Genomic DNA, 18,891 nt, shown 5'->3' on the forward strand with positions numbered 1-18,891 from the left:
AATGTAGGCACCAAAATGAGGTGCATAAAGAAACTCATGAATGACACCAAGGATGATAACAGGTTTGTGTTTTGCTTACGTGAGGCTGAGTTGTCACTTGGTACTGGGCTTATTTTCCTCCAGTATCCTTGTAATAATTTAGGCCAATTGTAGTTAAGAGAGCTCACCAGACAAGCATGGGTCGACACAGCTTTAATAAATGTACTACACAGGAACTCAGCGTCTGTCAGTCTTTTATTATCATTAGCTCTTTTCTCTCTTTTAGAAGGTAGAAGTAAACTGAAAGCTGTCAAAGAAGTTTCAAGTAACTGTGGAACTATTTAGAAAGGATGTTTTAGTCAGGAAATTTCCTTCTGAGATTCTGCTTATTTGTTTCTAGTCCCATGAATATACTTTTGATACACAAGTCACCAAGAAAATGGGGTATTACAAGCTGCTAGAGGTGATGTACGTGCGTCTTTCAAAAGAGGAGGTTTACTCCAAGGACTCTAAAATTAACCAAGCTTACCGTGGCTCCATAAATGTAGAAGGAAATGAACTTACCAAGACTCTAATAAAGTAAGACCATTATTTATTTTATTTACTTTATATTTCTGATAAGGTTTTTACCAGATATGCTTCTTTAAGTAGGCCATATGAAGCAAAAAATGGATTTGTTCAAGGGTAAATATGATCTCTTACTTAGCTTTTGATTTTAAATGAAGTACACAATATTGAGTTTGCATTGATAGAATTATCTGTAGTGTAAACTACAATCCTGTGTTAAGATAACCTTTGCCTCCTGCTTTTATAATTTTTTTAAATTTGTTAAGATTGTACATTTATTTTATGTTTTCAGTATGATTCTTGGCCTTTAATTTGTGTTTTCACAACTTCAGTTTCAGTGTACTCACACTTCTATGTAGAGTATTCCTCTGTATTGCAAAATTGATATTTATATGATTGATGAGAAGATGGGATGGATTTTCATTTACATTTCATAATACAGCAGCACACCCAGTAGGAGTAGTTGGCTTGATCATCACTGCAAAGGGGGACAAAAGAGAAATCCTGAATATATATGTTAATTAGTATTAGTTTGTTTAATATTCAGAGAAAAGAATAAGATGCCTGAATTGCTGTTTGTTTTGTTTTGATTTTTGTTTTACAATACTATGCTCTATGAGGACTTCAGAATTTCTTGGCTGTGATTTGCAGATTTATAATTAGCTTTGAGCCAAAGACCTTTAAAAGTCACATCTGAACTTTTTTTTCTAATCCATAAATACCTTCTCATGCATGTTCATTCATAATATTTTGGCAAAGGACCATGAGAGAAATTTATGTATGCATCAAAACAAATAATCATCTTATCTGGACATTACCTGTCATCACATTTCTGACATTAAAGACTCCTGTGTAAGTACCTGGGGAAGTTTTCTTTGTCATTGCTGAACGGTTCCAATTTGGTTTCATTTACCTGGAGGATACTTGAAGAAGTCCGAGATGGTTTAATTGGATACTGCTTCCTCAAAGTTCTTTTCATTCGCTGGTCCCTGATTGGAACCCTTCTTGTACTGCTTAATAAAAGATTTCTGATGGTATTTTCTTGCCTGTTTGTATTTAAGGTCATGCTATGATGCATTTACAGAAAACATGTCAGGAGAGAGTCAGCTGCTGGAGAAGAGGAGACAGTATCACTGTGCAGCATATAACTGTGCTATTGCTGTCATCAGTTGTGTCTTCACTGAAAGTAAATTTTATCAAGGCTTTCTTTTTTCAGAAAAATCAGAAAAGGTGAGAAGCTTTTGTTGCTGTTAGGCTTCCAGAGCATGAGACACAAAGTGATTTTACCTGATGGCAATAAATCAAAGAATGAAACCTGAATGACACACAATTATACTAACTACCCAGTGAGGCAATAGAAGGAGTGGTAGCTGATGAAAGTTTTACCAGCTGTTTGGGAATGGGTGAAGTAGTGATACTGTTTTCTTTCCACTCCCAATCAATTTTCTAAAATAGGAGGAAAAAGCCCCTATTGTTTAACTTCTCCAGTGCTTGGAATGTACCTGAATAAGAGAGACCTTTTTACGGAGCACATTCTGTGCTATGAATTCTTGAGTAGTAAAGTAGCAAAATTCTCTTGGGAGTACTGATGTAGAAGAGAAAACATGGCACACTTTCCATGTTGTACATTGATCTGCTGAATTTTTTTAAAGAAATAAAATATATTCAAAGCAATTGTGACTGTGTGCAGCATTATAATTTTGCTATTTCCAAACGTGCTTTGGTTTGCAGAACTTGCTGATTTTTGAAAATCTGATAGACCTGAAGCATCAGTATACATTTCCTGTTGAAATTGAGGTGAGTGGAATTTCTGGCCTTTAGTGTTTCTAAGTAAAAAAAGGATATGACTATAACAGTGTCGTTTACTGAAGACAAGGTCAATTCTCACATATGGAGGAAGAGGATACAAAAAATGGAGTAGCAAATACAAAAAACTGAGTATTCCTCTAATGGTTTAAAATACATTTTTCTGAGAGAAATCCAGACCTGAAATTTAGAACATACCTATAATGTACGTAACTTTTAACCTAGTTTTAGCGTACTTACTTTGATAATAAACAGTTGTAGGAATAAAAAAATTCTGTTGTTTTTCTGTAGCATCAATAATAATCATTTACAACATGAGATCTGCATTCGTGTCAAATGGTTTCAATAATTTTTTGGTATCTCTGTAAATAAAAAAGTGTAAATAATCTGTAATTTTTAAAAAAAACTAATCAACTATTTTTTTAAAAATTAAGTAATTAGAACTTTATTTCTTGCTGTTTAGGTGCCTCTGGAAAGGAAGAAGCGGTACATTGCTATTAGGAAGGAGGCCAGGGATGCAGGGAATAGCAGCCAGGGTATGAAAGTCATTTATGGTGATGAAAAAAATGCTTTCTTACCTGTCATACAGTGTTTCTTGATGTGTTCTTCACTGGCTTCTACAGTAGTAGGAACAAATAAAAACATTCAATGTATTTCATCTAACAGTCAATTCCCACCTACCCTTAAGTTTTGCTGGGCAGTAAAGGCTTGTTTCTTATAATTACCTTGATTAATGGACTGTTCTTCTTTCCTGTCTAGATGAACCCAAGTATTTAGCTTCTTCATCATACATGATGGATAGCAGTTTGAGCGAGGAAATGAGTCAGTTTGATTTTTCTACTGGAGTCCAAGGTTTTTCTTATAGCTCCCAAGATGTTACAGCTAGCAGCACTCGTTTCAGGAGAAAGGTAATTTAGTGACTTACATACTGTGAGAAAGGAAATTTTTATGCTTTTGAGGAATTGCATACATTTATTGGGGTTGAGAAAGAGAAATTTCTAGTCTTGTATATTTGTTCTACCTGACTGAGAATAGCTTTCTTCAGAAGATGAGGGAGGGGACTTGAGCTGTTTTCTCTCACATTTTTCCTCTCTCCACAGTCTACAGTTCAAGAAAAATAATGCCCTATTGGGTTTCTAAAGCTGTAGTGTGAGTGAAGTGCGGCCTGAGTTGTAAAAAGATAGCTTGTAGCTGCACTCAGGCACACCTCTGATGATTATGTTTTGCTGTTAGGCATCTGTTCTCCTCATTTCCCTCTTCTTTTGGTCTGTGACAGAACTGGCTGCATCAATTGGATAGAATAAATAATCAAACAATTGTTTTTGTTGTTCTGTTGTGGCACCTTGTATTTAACTGTTGCTCTTGGGAGCTACTAAATGCTGTTCTTGAAGTGAAGACTTGAAGTTGTGTTCCTTCTGCAATCAAAAGATGTCCCACCAGCAATAACGCTGATAGCATAAGTATCTGCTATGAAACAGAAAGCTTGTAATAAGTATCATACACACTGAAGACACAATCTGTCAAAATAACTGTTAACATTGCTGAAGATAAACAGTTTCCATGTTTTGGAACAAGGAGATGTATTAGCTGCATGGAAGTTAAGCAAGATGGAAAGTATGCTTCTAGATTGCCTAGTAATGTTGTAATTTCTAACTAAACAATTTTATTTTGTGATTTACTCTGTAGCAGAAGAGAGCTGCTACAGATGCTGGTCAGTGTGAAACAACGCATCCATAAAATAGAGGTGTTACTATACTCTTTGAGCTATGAAATTAGATAATTTGAGGTTCAGCTTATCTCCTCCTGCTTTCAGCATTTGCCACACCTGTCCTGGCAGGTAGGAGAGTCAGAGTAACATAAAGGTGGCATCTGTTGGCACAGAAAATAAAGAATGTGCAGATCTGGTGCATGCATTTGGGAGGTGTCTGTTTGAACAACACATTTGATATATTCCCAGTTGCACACACTGAGTGTGTAGTCAAATCTAAGCACAGATAAGATCAGAATGACTCACAGCGTTATTAGGATTGTAAAGAAAATACAGTGTTGTTATTAACCATAGTAACGCCTTTTTTTTTTTTTTCCCAGGAGCCCACAGAACACAAGGTTTTAAACGATGAGATGGAACTGGAAATGGATGAATTCAACCAACATGAATGTATGGCTTCTATGACCACTCTGATTAAACATATGCAGAGAAACCAGATCACACCCAAAGTAGAGGAGGCCAGTATTAACTAAAAAGTTGGCATTTTTCTATTAATGCTACCAAGAAAAGAGAAAAGAGTCCCTTAATTTATTAATTTTCATGGCTATTTTTTAGTAATATATTACTGTGTGTTTTGTGCTTGGGGCTTTTTGGCTTGGTAAGCCTGTTGGGTGCAATAAGTGATTTCATTTTTGCTCATCCCTTCTAAATTTCAGGGGGCAGTTCCAGTAGATCTTCCTCTTTGGATGAAATTTCTTCATGGCAAATTAGGAAACCCATCAGTACCATTAAATATTCGCCTCTTCATAGCAAAACTTATTGTTAATACTGAGGATGTGAGTAATTTTTATTCATAATATCAAATGTGTAACTCTTGCAGGATAAAATATTTCATCAGCTGAGACATTGGGGGCATTCAAATTGGGGAGTGCATTTATGGCCCAAAATTCCAGATAATGCAAGTAGTTTGAATGCATTATTAATCCTTTTCTCAGAAATTCTTACTTCTATAACTAGAGGGTGTCCAAAATATGTGTCTTCTAGAAACCACAAGTAATGCAGTTTCCAGAATATGATACTAGGCAAAAAAAAAGAAAATTATGCTAGACAAGAGGTGGGACTGATTATATTTTCCATCTTTACAGGAACAAATACAATGTTTTATTAGTGGACATGGATGAGTCTTATAGAAACACTTTGAGCTAAATGGTGTTCTTAATGCAGAAAGACACTAAGATAGCATAAGGTGTGTTTGCTTGAGAAACAACATTTTCTAACTCTCATTCTTGGCTAAAATATTCTCAGACTACTTCATACAATGTTTTTAAAGTATAATGGTTCTGTCTGCAATATTCCAAATCCAAAAATGCTGAATTTCAGAATTAATTCAAGAATCTTTACATTCATTTAATGCTACTTTCTTAGTAAACCTTTCTGAAACGGAAGGGTAGATGAATGGCATACTCTTCCAAATCTTTTACGGACAGATTTTCTATGTGGGAGCCTTACTGTCTGTGCTCTAGTGAAATAATTCACTTTCTGTGGCTAAAGGTTGCTAAGCAAAAGTGAGAAATGTAGTTATGGATACTTCCTTATTTTTAAATTTTTATGGTTGTTCCCTCGGGGGTTGAGCAAAGTTGAGGTTGGTTTAGCAGTCTTACCAGTAATGTTTATTGAACATTAGGTTGTTAAATAGTTGGGTAATTTGAACTATGTCATTGATTCTCCATAGGTATTCCGGCCTTATGCAAAGCACTGGCTTGGTCCATTGCTGCAACTTGTTGTTTCTGGAAATAATGGAGGTGAAGGGATTCATTACATGGTAGTGGAAATAGTAGTTACAATCCTTTCCTGGACAAGTGTAGCCACTCCCAAAGTAAGGAAATATGAAATTCATTTTTATTGCTATTGTGACTGTTTGGTAAAGAACAGCTGAGTTTTTATGCTTTTAAGTAATTTTATACATTAGTACACATTTACATTTTACAACTCTTTGACATATTAACTTCAAACATAACTTGTTTACTTTCTTGCTTTCATAAAACAATATATGTCTTCTCAGAGTCACTGTGTTTATTTTTGGTCCTGGTTTTTGTAGGGGAATATTAAGGATGAGATTTTGGCTAACAGATTGCTTGAATTCTTGATGAAGAATGCATTTCACCCAAAACGAGTTGTGTTCAGACACAATCTGGAAATCATAAAGACGGTTATAGAGTGTTGGAAGAACTGTCTCTCCATACCTTACAGGTAAACATTTGGACAATTGCTTTCTTTTATTAGTGTTTCAAAAATATAAGCGAAGGGTCTCAAAGGACATGGGAAGGTAAATTCAGCTGTGATAGTAAATTTTTGTCCCTACACTGAACAGTAGAACTTCAGAACCAAATTCTCCAAAGATTGTAAATTAATTTGAAAAACAACAAGGAGAGAGAAGTGGGAAAACGTGTCAAGGATTATAGCAGCAGCAACAAAAGCAGGAGTAATCTTTGCAAAGACATTTTTTATTTGAAGTTTTGAATATTATCACTGAATATTGGTGCACTGTTATTAAGACTTACGCTATCTGCCATGCTTGTGACCATGTCAAGCATTCATTTGGGCTTACGATATCTTTTCAGTTGTTTTGGTGTGGGTTTCTTTGCAAAGACTTCTTCATTGAAGCTAAATAGCTACTGCTTTCTGACAATATCCCTGTGATGGGTTGTACCTGTGCATATACATCCCTGTTTACAACGACAGTGTCTGTTTGGGGGTTTTCATGTATATCATTCCTTTGTGTTTTTATCCAACAGTTTAATATTTGAAAAGTTTTCTAGTGGAGACCCTGATACAAAGGATAATTCAGTGGGAATTCAGCTGCTGGGAATTGTTCTTGCTAACAATTTGCCACCCTTTGACCCAAAGTGTGAAATTGATCGTGTCAGGTGAGAAATGCAGTTTTTTGTGAATGATCTAGAAAAAAATCTCAAGCCAAAGAGAGCATGTTAAATTTGTCAGCAGGAAGTACGGGAGCTTGTTCTTTGGAATCCTTTGTCCCATCATCCCTTTGCTATCATCTGTCAGATGTAATACTTCTCTAGCTACAAATTGCAGACATTTATTTCAGAAAGTATCTAGAAGGTTGTATGCTTTTTTCAAGTGGGCCCCAGGGTTGCAGTTTTGTGGAAATTCATAGATTCAGGAATTGCTGAAGTAGAGATTTGAGACACTGCAAGTGGAAAATACATGTTTTACTTTATTCAGTTCTTCAGAAAGCAGTCACTTTTACTCTAGGCAGCTCAGATTAATTTTTTGCTTCAGTTTAAATTTGTGCACTGGAGTAGTGGCTTACAGCAGGTCTATCTTTTGTGCTAGGTATTTTCAAGCTTTGACCAGCAACATGGGCTTACTAAAGTACAAAGAGGTTTATGCAGCTGCAGCAGAAGTTCTGGGACTTGCTCTTCAATACATTGCTGAGAGAGAAAATGTAAGTGAACTGTATTTTGTGTTTGACCTTTCCTGTTTTAATTTTATATTCATCTTTTATATAACTACTCAATTCAGATCCAAAAATGAATGTATTTAAAACTCAGCAGTCTTTATCCAACAGATTAATTAAAGATTTAAACTACTAGGAAAAGAATTTGAGGGCAGACTAAGTGCAGAATTTTTACCTTGCACTTTTGGAGCTGACACTGAGTGATCTCTTTCTGAGGCTTTCTTCAGCTTTTGCCAGCCAGCAACACTAGCACAGTATGTTTTAAAGTTTTGAGGGGGTTTAAGAGGAAAAGAGAAGTAAGTTGGGAGGTTTGGAACTACCTTTTGAATCCCTGTATCTGAATCCAGTTATTTTATAGGTAGTGGATGAGGTGAATGCAAGACTTAGCAAATCCTACAGTGCTAGAACTGAAGGATTATGCTTGATGATCACAAAAGTCAGTTTGAGATATATGCTAGAAGTAATTCTTTACACAATAGTTCAGGAACTTCTGTAGTTTGGTGCCAGAAGAGGTTCTAGGGGTAAGCAGATCAGCAGGTTCAAAGGGAAATTAGGTAAATTCATGCACAAAAAAATGTCATGGACAGGTTCTAAATACAACAGACAGCAATGTACACTCAAAGATCCTTAATCTAATGACAAATGTGTGGTGGGTTGTATAAGAGAAAAAGAGCAGCCAGGATCATGTGTTTCCCCCTAAATATAATTCTGTAACTGCTATGAGGCAAAAATACCAAGTTGTTGGCTAAGTGGAGTATTAGCCTGACCTTGTAAGTTATTCTTCCTTATCTCCTTATTATCCTTGCTTCTTTCCCCATTTAAGTGCATTCTGGTTGTTCTTTCACAGTTTGTAGAGCATATTTCATAAATCTTTGTTAAGACTTTGTTAAGTCTTTCTCAGTCTTTCAAATTCCATTATAAGTAGTATTTTGAATAAATGAGAAAATATGGTGTAAATTTTTTTCCTGAACAAGGCTTGTTCCTTTAATGTTAGATACAGGTTGATGGTTGTTTTTTACCTTTTTACTAAAAATGTCTCATTTTTTTACATTCTTTGGTTGGACATCTTCTATACTGAATGAGAAGTAGCTTATTATCTACCTTAGTACACTAAGCAACTTGTACTACAAAATTAAGGTATTGGTTCCAAACCAGTCAAAGGAAGATCACAAATATATTTTTTTTAGGCAGCAGTCACGTGTTTTAGCCAGGCAAAGCTCTTCAGGACCTATGAAGCACCATAAAGTTTAACATGAGTTGTCTGGATCTTGCCTAGTGAAATGCACAAGACTCAAACAGTATAGCAGCAAAACTGTGTTTCATTAAGGTGGTTACGATTTTCATGGGTATCCTTGTCTTACTGTCTTTCTCTTTTTCAGATACTTGAAGATCCAGTTTATGATTGTGTCGTAAAACAATTAAAGCATCATCAGAACACACAACATGATAAGTTTATTCAATGCTTGAATAAAGTTGTTAAGAATTTTCCACCTCTTGCTGACAGGTATGTCATGATCTATGTGGTATGTTGACTGAAAATCTAGAGGAATAAGAGAATAACTTGCTTTTCTTTGTGGGCTCCTGGTTATGTTAAGGTTTATGAATGCAGTATTCTTTTTGATACCCAAACTTCATGGTGTGATGAAAACCTATTGTCTGGAAGTAATAATGTGCCGGGCGGAAGAGGTTCCTGATCTCCACTTGCAGTTAAAGAGTAAAGACTTTACCCAGATCATGAATCATAGGTAAGTAGTCGTGTGATTATGGCAGATAGTTCAGGCTTCATTTTCTATGCTGCCCACAACCTTTTTGCATTCAGCAGCATTTATAATTCATCTTCACTTCTTGGTCATTGTTCCCCGAATTTGAGCTAATGTAATCTGGGAATTAAGATGGTTTGCTCATTGTGAAAAATGAGCAAGCACCCCTAAAATAGCCTTAGGGTGAAACACCAGTGGGATGTCAATTTCTGTAGTTTGTATTAGTTTGCTTTTATTCTTACTCTTAGATTGAGTCCAAAAGTATTTACTTAAAGCCCTTTATGCAAAACCAAATATTGTTGCTAAAATGTAAACTAATCTGGTTCTGTGTGTAGCAGTGATGAGAAAAGCAATGTAACTGTTTTGTTTTTCCCCTCTTCTTTTAGGGATGATGAAAGACAAAGGGTTTGTTTGGATATAGTGTACAAGATGCTATCTAAATTAAAACCACTAGAACTTAAAGAACTTCTGCCTGGAGTGACAGGGTTCATTTCTCACCCCTCTGTAATATGTCGACAGCGCATGTATGATATTCTGATGTGGATTTATGATAATTACAGGTGTGTGTTCACTGCAGATATTGTCTTTCAGTGGTTTGTCACAGCAGAATGAAAGTGTTTATAACAGTCTTCCAACTTCATGTCCCTCGGAGAAGGATTTTTCCAGTTGTCAGAAGAATGGAGTCAGTGATTTGCCTAACTGGCTCTGGCCTTTGGTGACAATTTTATCACTTCCAGTAAAGGATAAATACTTGAACCAGAACTAGGATGTTGCATCACCACTGCAGGATGGCATGAGAGGTCTTAACTTTGATGCTTCAGCGTTTTTTCCTTGTTGCTGGAATTTGTAATTAGTAAAAATTATGTATTAAAGAAATTTGCTTGTAGGTAGAAGATAAATTAAGGCACATAGGCATGATCTGGATCGCTTCAAAGTGGTATTATAGAGATGGTCTTTCTGTTTGACCCCTTAGAATAGAGAGCAGGCACATAGTCAGTTTAACAAGTAGGTTGTTGTTGAATTATCTAATTTAGTTATATGTGCTTTTTCCCACGATAACGATAATGGAGAGTTACTGTGAAGAAAAAGTACAGTCAGCTTTTACTCCAGCATCACTTGTGAAAAGCATTCTCTGCTTGTTTTTTCAGATTCAACCTTGCAAGCTTCATAATAAATACCTGACATATTAATTAGCTTATTAGATGATTTCTTTTTTAAGTAGTGGAGATACAAGGCATTTTTGGCAAGGAAGACCTCATGTTATGTTGTCATGCCAAGTTGAGATTTTTATCAGAGGGCATATTCCTCCTTTTTGTCCCACCATCCTCATCCTCTTATTTTGCTATGGATTGTTTGAGAGAAGTCATTAAGAGATATTTTTCTCCTGTCATCAGTGATCCAGAAAGTCAAGCAGATGATGATTCTCAGGAGATACTCAAAGTGGCAAAAGAAATACTGCTTCAAGGACTGATTGATGAAAATGCTGAACTGCAGTGAGTAAAGAGTGTTGTGATAACTGTCTGAAATAAAAATACCTCCATTTCTATTACTTGGTTTATAGCAAAAGAGTTGGTCCTTAGAAGTTTTTTAAATATTTCAATATAAAAGAGTAATGCTGAGATAATACCATTTATTTTTCTTCCAATACATTAATTTATAAAATTGTGTCCCATGGTGTTACACCAAGTGCAAGTGAAGTATCTGAGCGAACTTCTAAGCCGTGGGAAGGTTGTTTCACTATGTTAAATCTACTTCTGCATTAATGTTCCAAGAGTTTTTGAGCAAGGAGGACAAAAGGCTATACACAAACACACACCAGTAGATTAAATGTTGGATTTTTAGAATTCCTTTTGGTGAAGCAAAATTAAAAAGAGGAGATCTTGGTGCTTTTCCACCCATAGCACTTCTCAAGAGGAAAAAACTTGACAGAAATAATTTTTTCAGAGTAAACCTTTTATATGAGGCACAGAACATGATAGATGAAGGAGGAATTCAGTGGAAGATTAATGGCATGAAAATGTTAGTTTAAGGCCTTAACAGCTTATTGTTTTGGAGTTTTTTGCTGATTTTAGTGTTTTTTTCCCTTTTTAACTTGGCTTTTTTAGAAGGCGGGGGAGGTGGGTTCTGTTTGAAGATGACCAAGAATAACTTTATTCTTTGCCTTTACAGATTAATTGTTAGGAATTTTTGGAGTCATGAGACAAGGTTGCCAACAAATACTCTTGACCGCATGCTGTCATTGTTAAGTTCTTTATATTCCACCAAGATTGAAACACAGTACTTGAGTCTAATCACAAATTTTCTGCTTGAAATGACTAGCAAGAGCCCGGATTATTCCAGAAGAATATTTGAGCATCCACTGTCTGAATGCAAATTTCAGGTGAATTGTACTGTTGTTCTGAATGCAACTGTGTGACAAATTCTACTCCTTAATGTCGTTGCAATCTAGAAAAGAATGGCATAATGAAGGAAATTTTTCAAATTGTTTTTTGCTCCAATGTTAATAGGTGCAGCAGTTGTGAGTTGTGCATAGTATCAGATGTTTGATGATTTTGTGGGGACAATAATTGTACTTTCTTTTAAAAGAATTATATTTAATTAAAATAGTATACCAAGTATAGCTGATTTGTAGAGTACTGAAATACTAAAAAAGAAGGTAGCAGAGAGAAGCACCATCAACTGGAGAAATACTGTCAAGAGCCAAGTATACTGGTGAAAGAGCTGTAAATTAGTCCTCAGCTGACCAATCTAAATTAGTGAGCTTTTTTACTTAGCTGTGGAGAACTTCTACATGTTTATGGTTTGTTGGTTTTTTTTTTTTTATATATAGTCAAGTTCTGCCCCTATACCTGGGAGGGTGTTTTGATTTCTGCTGTCCTGCTCAATGAAGAAATGCAGAAAGCCTCTATCGTTATTGTTCTACTTAAAATCTTTCTTTGTTCATAGGACTTTGTAGTTGATTCCAGCTGGCGTTACCGAAGTACTGTGCTCACACCAATGTTTGTGGAGACTCAGGCTTCTCCAAGTATCCACAGGAATTTGTCACAGGAACGATCCCTTTCTCCTTCTGGGTCACTCGGTGGGCAAGTGAGGGCTACCCAAAGGCAGTATGAATTTACACCTACACAGTATAGCAGTAAGTCCAGACCAGTGTTTTCTGAAATGTTCTTTTTTGCTGTAGGAATGATGTAATTCCTGTTGCATGTGATTTTTTAATATAAAAGTATAAATATGTTTAGTATATTTAAGTTATGTTATCATATGTTAAGTTATGTTATCAAGGACTTTTTTTTTGTGCATGGTATAAGGAAAAAAAAATCACATTTTTATTAGTCTCATACATATTTTATGTTCTTCCTAATTTAAAAGTAACACTATGTTACCGAGCAATAATCTGTTCTAACCTTAAACAATAGGAAATTATATTTTTGGGAGGGGAAAAAATACCTGCCTCATAGATGTTTTCACTTTATTTATTCATCTGAGTATGTTACAGCTTTTTGGCAATTTCTTGTTACAGGTGGTAGAAGTTCTTTTAATTGGCTAACTGGAAGTAGCATTGACACATTGGCAGAGTATGCAGTTCCATCATCCTCTGAATCCCTGTCTTCATCCATGCTGTTGGTTAGCAAAAGGAGTGAGAAGTTTAAACAAGCAACCTTTAAACCAGTGGGGCCAGATTTTGGGAAAAAACAGTTAGGTTTGCCTGGAGATGAAGTGGACAGCAAAACTAAAGGTCTGTAAACCTTACTGTGTAAATTCTATGCAATTAGTACACTTTTACAAACCATCCTTGTCAGTTATTTGGCTGGCAGTGCATTATTTTTGAGACAGTCCAATTGAGGCTAACCTTGAGAGATTTTGTTTCTGGGCGTGTGTGATGATATAACATGTGACAAAAAGCTAGGATTGTGCTAGGAATTGTAAAATTATATGTTGCTCATTGAAAGAGCTGACTGGATGAGAAACCAGTCAGTGTGAAGTCTGCATTCCTACCTCTCCCTAAGAGGATCACAGCGTGAATATCAGACAGTTCTGACCCTTCTGTTTTAAATTTAACTCTTTAAAGGAGCGGCCTCTTTAAATGTATTTTCTAAACCATTTCAGCTGTGCTGACATGATCTGCAACATCTTGCAATCTGTCATTAGCAGTCCTTGCCTTTTTCTGAGAATGCTCCTTCCACCCGGTCAATAAGTGAAAAATATCAGTATTGCTCTGAAGTGACTTAGGATCCTTCTCCCTCTTTAATGCTTGTTTACTTTGTCATTAAAATTTTGACCAAAAGGATGGCATTAGGAGTTCAGGCATAGAGCTATAAAGATCAGCCTTTTCAGTACCTGAGAGGTGTTTCAGGGCAGTTGTGAATAATGGACTGTGGTTCATGCAGAACTACAGAAATAGAGATCAGTCTACCTTTTATTTAGCTCCTGGTCTTCTACCCAGGAAGATACCAGTTACAGTGGTATGTTTTCATTTGCTCATTCTCCTTTTCTAGGAAATGGACTGATCTGACAGTCAGTTAAGTGGCCTTTCCCCATGACTGTCCTGAGCAGGAGTTGATCCAGTGGCAGATCTGTAATCGTACCTTAAAAAATACAGTACAATATTCTTACTACACAGTATTTTAATATCCTCTAGCACATCTTTTATTTAGGGAGTTACATACTTTCTAGAATATAGTGCAAATGCCATACATGCCTTTGAAAACTTAAAATGTCTGGCATATGAGGCGTATTTGTTCATGAGTTTTAGTGTCTTTCCCTGTAGAATAGTTTGATCTTTACACCTCATCCATGCACTTGAAGTCTCTGTATAAATGCTTATTACCTCTTCTCCTAAGAGCAGCCTAATTTGTTATCATTGGCTAGCTTGTTGAAAGGCCTTGCATTCTTTGCTAGGAAGTTTAGTAGACTAGCTGGTAAGCTAGTAAATACAAAGATGATGTTTGTTTTTATATGATGCTTTGGCCTTAAATCTGAAAGGAAAAGCTGTGGACATGATCATATGTTCCCCTAGGTATAGAAGAGCGAGCAGAAATTCTAAGACTGCGGAAACGTTTCTTGAAGGACCAAGACAAACTCAGTCTGATTTATGCCAGAAAAAGTCTGGCTGAACAGAAAAGAGAAAAGGTTTGTCAGTCCAAATGGGTTTCAAGCTTTGTCTCGATGCCATTTTCAGTCTTGTACTTCATCTCTTATAGTAACTTTGTGAAGAAAGGGTAGGTGTAAGGTACTGGTTGCTACTTTAAGAGCTTTAGAAGGTTTAATTTGGAAATAATGCTATTTATGCCTTAAAGTTAAATGGTGTTATTTAGCATAGGTGAGAAAAGAGCTGTATGATAACACTTCTAGTCCACCACTTAAAATACATGAAATTATTCTGTGATGGGAGCCCCAAACAGCTATTGGGAAGCCCTTTACAGTTGTTATTCTTGAAATTAAGAGCCTTAGAGCTACAATACACAGCAGAAATAGTTGGAGAACATTATCCAGTGTCTGAAGGTGAACTCAAAAACAGCTGATGGACTAGCTAGAACTGGTTTGAACTTTTAACCTGAAGGAATGTCAGTAATAATTTGCTGAGTCTTTATCAAGGCCAGAAACATACTACTTTGTGGGTTTCCTGTCTGTGTTATGTACTTACAATAAATCTAAGTGTTTTTAAACTCTGTAGCAGTTTTTCAGAGGTTCCTGTTACTAAAAATAGCACACATTATCCCCAGAAAATGATAGCATTTGGTCCCAAGAGCAAAGGAACCCAGGACTGAGAGCTACTAGTTTGAGACACTCCCTTAATACTCTGCAGATGCAGACAACTGTGTAAACAAGACTTGTGTCTGGAAGAACCACACAAACACCTATTTTAGCCCATTTATGTTTACTTGCAGGCTAAAGCTACCATTTCCTCCTATCCTACAAGAGAGAACCTGTAAATGTGTTCTGTGTGGCAGTCCAAAATATAACCAACAAAATCTCCTGTGTTTTAAACACCTCCAGTGGTGGTGTTTCCTCCACTTCTGAGTGAGGCTTGTTTCAATGCCTGACCACTCCTTCAGTGAAGATTTTTCATAATACCTGATTTAAACCTCTCCTAGCACAGCTTGAGGCCATTTCCTAATTATTTTTTAACATGATTAATGCATTTCAGGAGATGAAATCTGAGCTGAAGATGAAGTATGATGCCCAGGTTACTTTGTACAGAAGTTACCGAGTGGGAGACCTTCCTGACATCCAGATTGAATACTGCAGTCTCATTGCCCCTCTGCAGGGCCTTGCCCAGGTCTGTCTGCTTTTCAGAGGTCACTTGTGAAGTTTTCTGGTCCTGTAGGGAAAGTGTCATGTAGCTGGGCAGCCACTTTGAAAACTGATTTGTAGTTTTGCAGTCAGCCACATTTAAAGACACTGTTTTGAGGGAGTGTCTCCTACCCCGTACTGGTGCAGTATTCAAAGAGGTTTTGTTGCTTGCCTCACCTGAGCAGTTGAGGACTGGATACATCAGCTGCTGTCCGTTTCCTGCAGGTTCCTCTGCTTGAGAAACAGATGGTGGTCTCTGCAGATATTATTGGAAGGGACATCTATCTGTTCAGTAACAAAACAGCCATTTCTCTTCTATTGTATGTCTGTAATAGACTTGTAAAAATACAAATTAACTAAGTGTCACTAAGACTGGGCTCAGACTGCTCAGTAAAGCTGATCTAATATTCCTTTTCCTACATGACAGAGGTAGAAACTATAGACTGAACTGAATGGTAGACTGAATCCCATTTTACAGTCTTTGGGAAGTCTCAGTCTTCCTGATTACCTTCGTATTTCATTACTTTTGATAGTCCCTTATCTCTCTGGAAAGAATGGAAGTAGCACGCTCACCAGTTCTCTGAATAGCCTTAGATAAAGAGTTAGACCAAATTCCAGACCCATGATAGACCAAGATGCATAGGATTATGTTACACACACAGATGTGTTTCTGGATTGGAAAAATGCCTTTAAATCTCAGATGAAGCTGTCTGTACAGACAGTTTGTCTCTCTGTTAGCTGCCTCAATTTATAGGACCAGGTCTCCTTACACATTAATGTCTTCTTTTTTTCCTGAAACTCACTTCATGGACTGTGGTGTCCCTAATGTGATATTGGGTGTCTGGTTCCTGTAATGGGAGTTGTGAGTATGTGAAAATTACAAATCCACCCTCTCCACTAACATTCTGGCCTGAAAACCTACATTGCCTTGGAGTTTCTTTAAGTAGAAGAATTAATATGGGAGTTGAATGGGTTGTATAGGAATTCCCAGCACAGGTGAGATGCATGCCAGACTAAATAGTCCAATTCCAAAGAGTGTCTATGGATTAAGTACAGGTGATATATTTTAATTTTATTTAATAGTCTATTGTGTCACAGCAAAATTCAGTGACCTTACCATTTTTGTCATAATTTACAGAAAGATCCAACATTTGCCAAGCAGCTTTTCAGCAGTTTGTTTAGTGGAATTTTTTGTGAAGTAAAAAAATCTAAAAACCCTTCTGAGAAAAACGCCATTGTCCAGAAGCTGCTGAACGACTTCAATAATTTCCTCAGTATGAGCCTGTCATACTTTCCACCGTTCATTGCGTGCATCCAGGTAAATGTCATGAAAATAACTGGATATAGTGTCTCTGTCTGAATATGTGATAAACCCAGTTGTAGGGAAGGTCAGATACTGTCACTGAAGTTTAGACAGAGATGGAAGGAGAATTGTTAACCATATGGGTACTTCAAGTGACACTTAAGGTGCACAAGGTAGTTCATACCTCTGAACTGATTCTTCAAGGTTTCTATTATTCCTGATCTCTAGAGTTTGAGTCACCTTTTAATGTTTTAATTGCATCACTAACAAAAAGATGTTTGATTACAAATGAAAGCTATTTCAACTGAAGTGGGAATTGAGAACAATTGAAAGGGTTATGTGGGTATCTGCTTATCTTCCTGTTTCTGGGAAGTGCTTACTGAGGAATTCTTTGATGTCTTGAGGATATCAGTAGCTGTCAGACCGTTCGTTGTTAGCCTCTCTTGTTTATTTTTTTCAACTTAGTCCCCTGAAGAAGTTGTCTGGAGGTTTTCAGTAATGAAGGAAGGGCTCACCAGAGGATGAGTGGGTGCACCACAGTTGTTCCACTGGAAAGGAAACACGAGCCTTTCTGTTGTGAGAATATACTGACATGGAATAGATTGTGAATTTCATCTTTTAACCCAGTTTTCAGGGAGATAAAAAAAACTTGTCCCAGCACCTGTTACATACCCATTGTCACTGTATTTAATGATACTTATCAACTGTATTGATGTTGTGTCCTATCTCTCAAAAGAATCTTTTTTCAGTGGCAGATAAGGGTTTCTTTCTTGTTAAGGAAATTTAAATACTCTGTGACAGTAGGTGTCATTCCACATATGGGAGAACCATCTATTTTGAACTAGCTTTGTAAACAGAGAGAAACTTTGCTTCTTAGTACTTGTAATTACACATCTGAAAAAATGTAATTTCTTGTTTACTTTTTTCTGTGCAGCTGCATAAAAGGTCAAATACTATGGGGATTTATCTGGGCTGTCTTGGTATTTTTTGAGCCAGCATCTCACAATAGCTGTCTGTTAATATTCCCTCTTGACATTGCATTTGTTGGTTCTCTGTCTTGATGATATTATTTGTGTTGAATTATGCTGTCTAGACCCTGCTAATAACACTGTTGCATTAGGCTACTTTTTTTTTTTTCTGAATAGACATAAAATGAAGCCTCTAGAAGCAGGTAAGTTCAATTTCATGAAAAATACAGACTTTGTAAGAGCAATGAGAGCATCTCCTTGCCATCCTCATCAATAACTGAAGTACAATACCATGAAGTATCAAACAGTCTGCAAGCAGTGAGAGGAAGTTTTTTCCCAGTAGGGAATTGAGTTCACATTGATCAAGGGAGCAAGCTGGGAGAGTATGAGGAAGAGCACGGCACTGTCAGGTCTTTCATCTGGCTCACAAAAAGCTATCCTAGTGGCTTGGCCATTTGGAAGTACAGCTTTTCTTTCCTGTACACCAACAGCATAATAAAAATACTGGCTGGTTTCAGAAAGGCTTCCTACTTTACTGCTGTTTCCTGCTGTTTGTTTGACTTTATAATCTTCTACAGGTTCATGTCCCATCAGGGGAGTAACATGGTCGGTTAAAAGAGCTGGTTTTGTCTACACATATAATGTTAAAATTTACTGTGAAGTTCTGGGATTCACTTTCAGGGCAGATTAAGAACCAGCTGAAATACTAAAAGAGGTTAACTCTGTGACAAAAGTTTACATAGCTTCCAAAGAGAAGCTTGGCCTCTGGAGATCACACAATTGCCTGAGAAATATTTTAGCTGCCAGGCCAGCTTGGATGTCATTCTCCCTAATCTTTGAACATATGGTGCAGGTAGACAGTGCTTGTTGCATATGGAGCAGGGAACATTCCCTCTGCTTTGAGGAGATAAGTGATCAAATAGTCACCAAAACACACTAAATAGAAAGATACCTCCTTTGATGTGGGACAATGTCTGTAAATTTTAAGCTTTGGAGGATATTCATTCTTGGCACATACACTTACA

General features: G+C 36.7%; 1 protein-coding gene across 1 annotated transcript in view; it reads left to right on the forward strand.

The window, feature by feature from the left end:
* PRKDC (protein kinase, DNA-activated, catalytic subunit) overlaps positions 1–18,891 on the forward strand; it is an 81,405-nt gene that overhangs the window by 36,721 nt on the left and 25,793 nt on the right. The window contains exons 41-61 of the mRNA XM_014255033.2: positions 380–558; positions 1,608–1,776; positions 2,278–2,343; positions 2,816–2,888; positions 3,112–3,260; positions 4,441–4,578; positions 4,777–4,896; positions 5,793–5,936; positions 6,159–6,310; positions 6,856–6,987; positions 7,418–7,529; positions 8,921–9,045; positions 9,137–9,286; positions 9,688–9,861; positions 10,696–10,794; positions 11,471–11,681; positions 12,248–12,437; positions 12,822–13,037; positions 14,319–14,431; positions 15,450–15,581; positions 16,734–16,913. Of these exons, the coding sequence (XP_014110508.2) occupies positions 380–558; positions 1,608–1,776; positions 2,278–2,343; positions 2,816–2,888; positions 3,112–3,260; positions 4,441–4,578; positions 4,777–4,896; positions 5,793–5,936; positions 6,159–6,310; positions 6,856–6,987; positions 7,418–7,529; positions 8,921–9,045; positions 9,137–9,286; positions 9,688–9,861; positions 10,696–10,794; positions 11,471–11,681; positions 12,248–12,437; positions 12,822–13,037; positions 14,319–14,431; positions 15,450–15,581; positions 16,734–16,913 (3,024 nt within the window). The remainder of the gene's footprint in view (positions 1–379; positions 559–1,607; positions 1,777–2,277; positions 2,344–2,815; positions 2,889–3,111; positions 3,261–4,440; positions 4,579–4,776; positions 4,897–5,792; positions 5,937–6,158; positions 6,311–6,855; positions 6,988–7,417; positions 7,530–8,920; positions 9,046–9,136; positions 9,287–9,687; positions 9,862–10,695; positions 10,795–11,470; positions 11,682–12,247; positions 12,438–12,821; positions 13,038–14,318; positions 14,432–15,449; positions 15,582–16,733; positions 16,914–18,891) is intronic.

This window comes from Pseudopodoces humilis, chromosome 1, assembly GCF_049639895.1.
Source record: "Pseudopodoces humilis isolate 2021_Gansu_Grassland_sample_001 chromosome 1, ASM4963989v1, whole genome shotgun sequence".
Taxonomy (NCBI): domain Eukaryota; kingdom Metazoa; phylum Chordata; class Aves; order Passeriformes; family Paridae; genus Pseudopodoces; species Pseudopodoces humilis.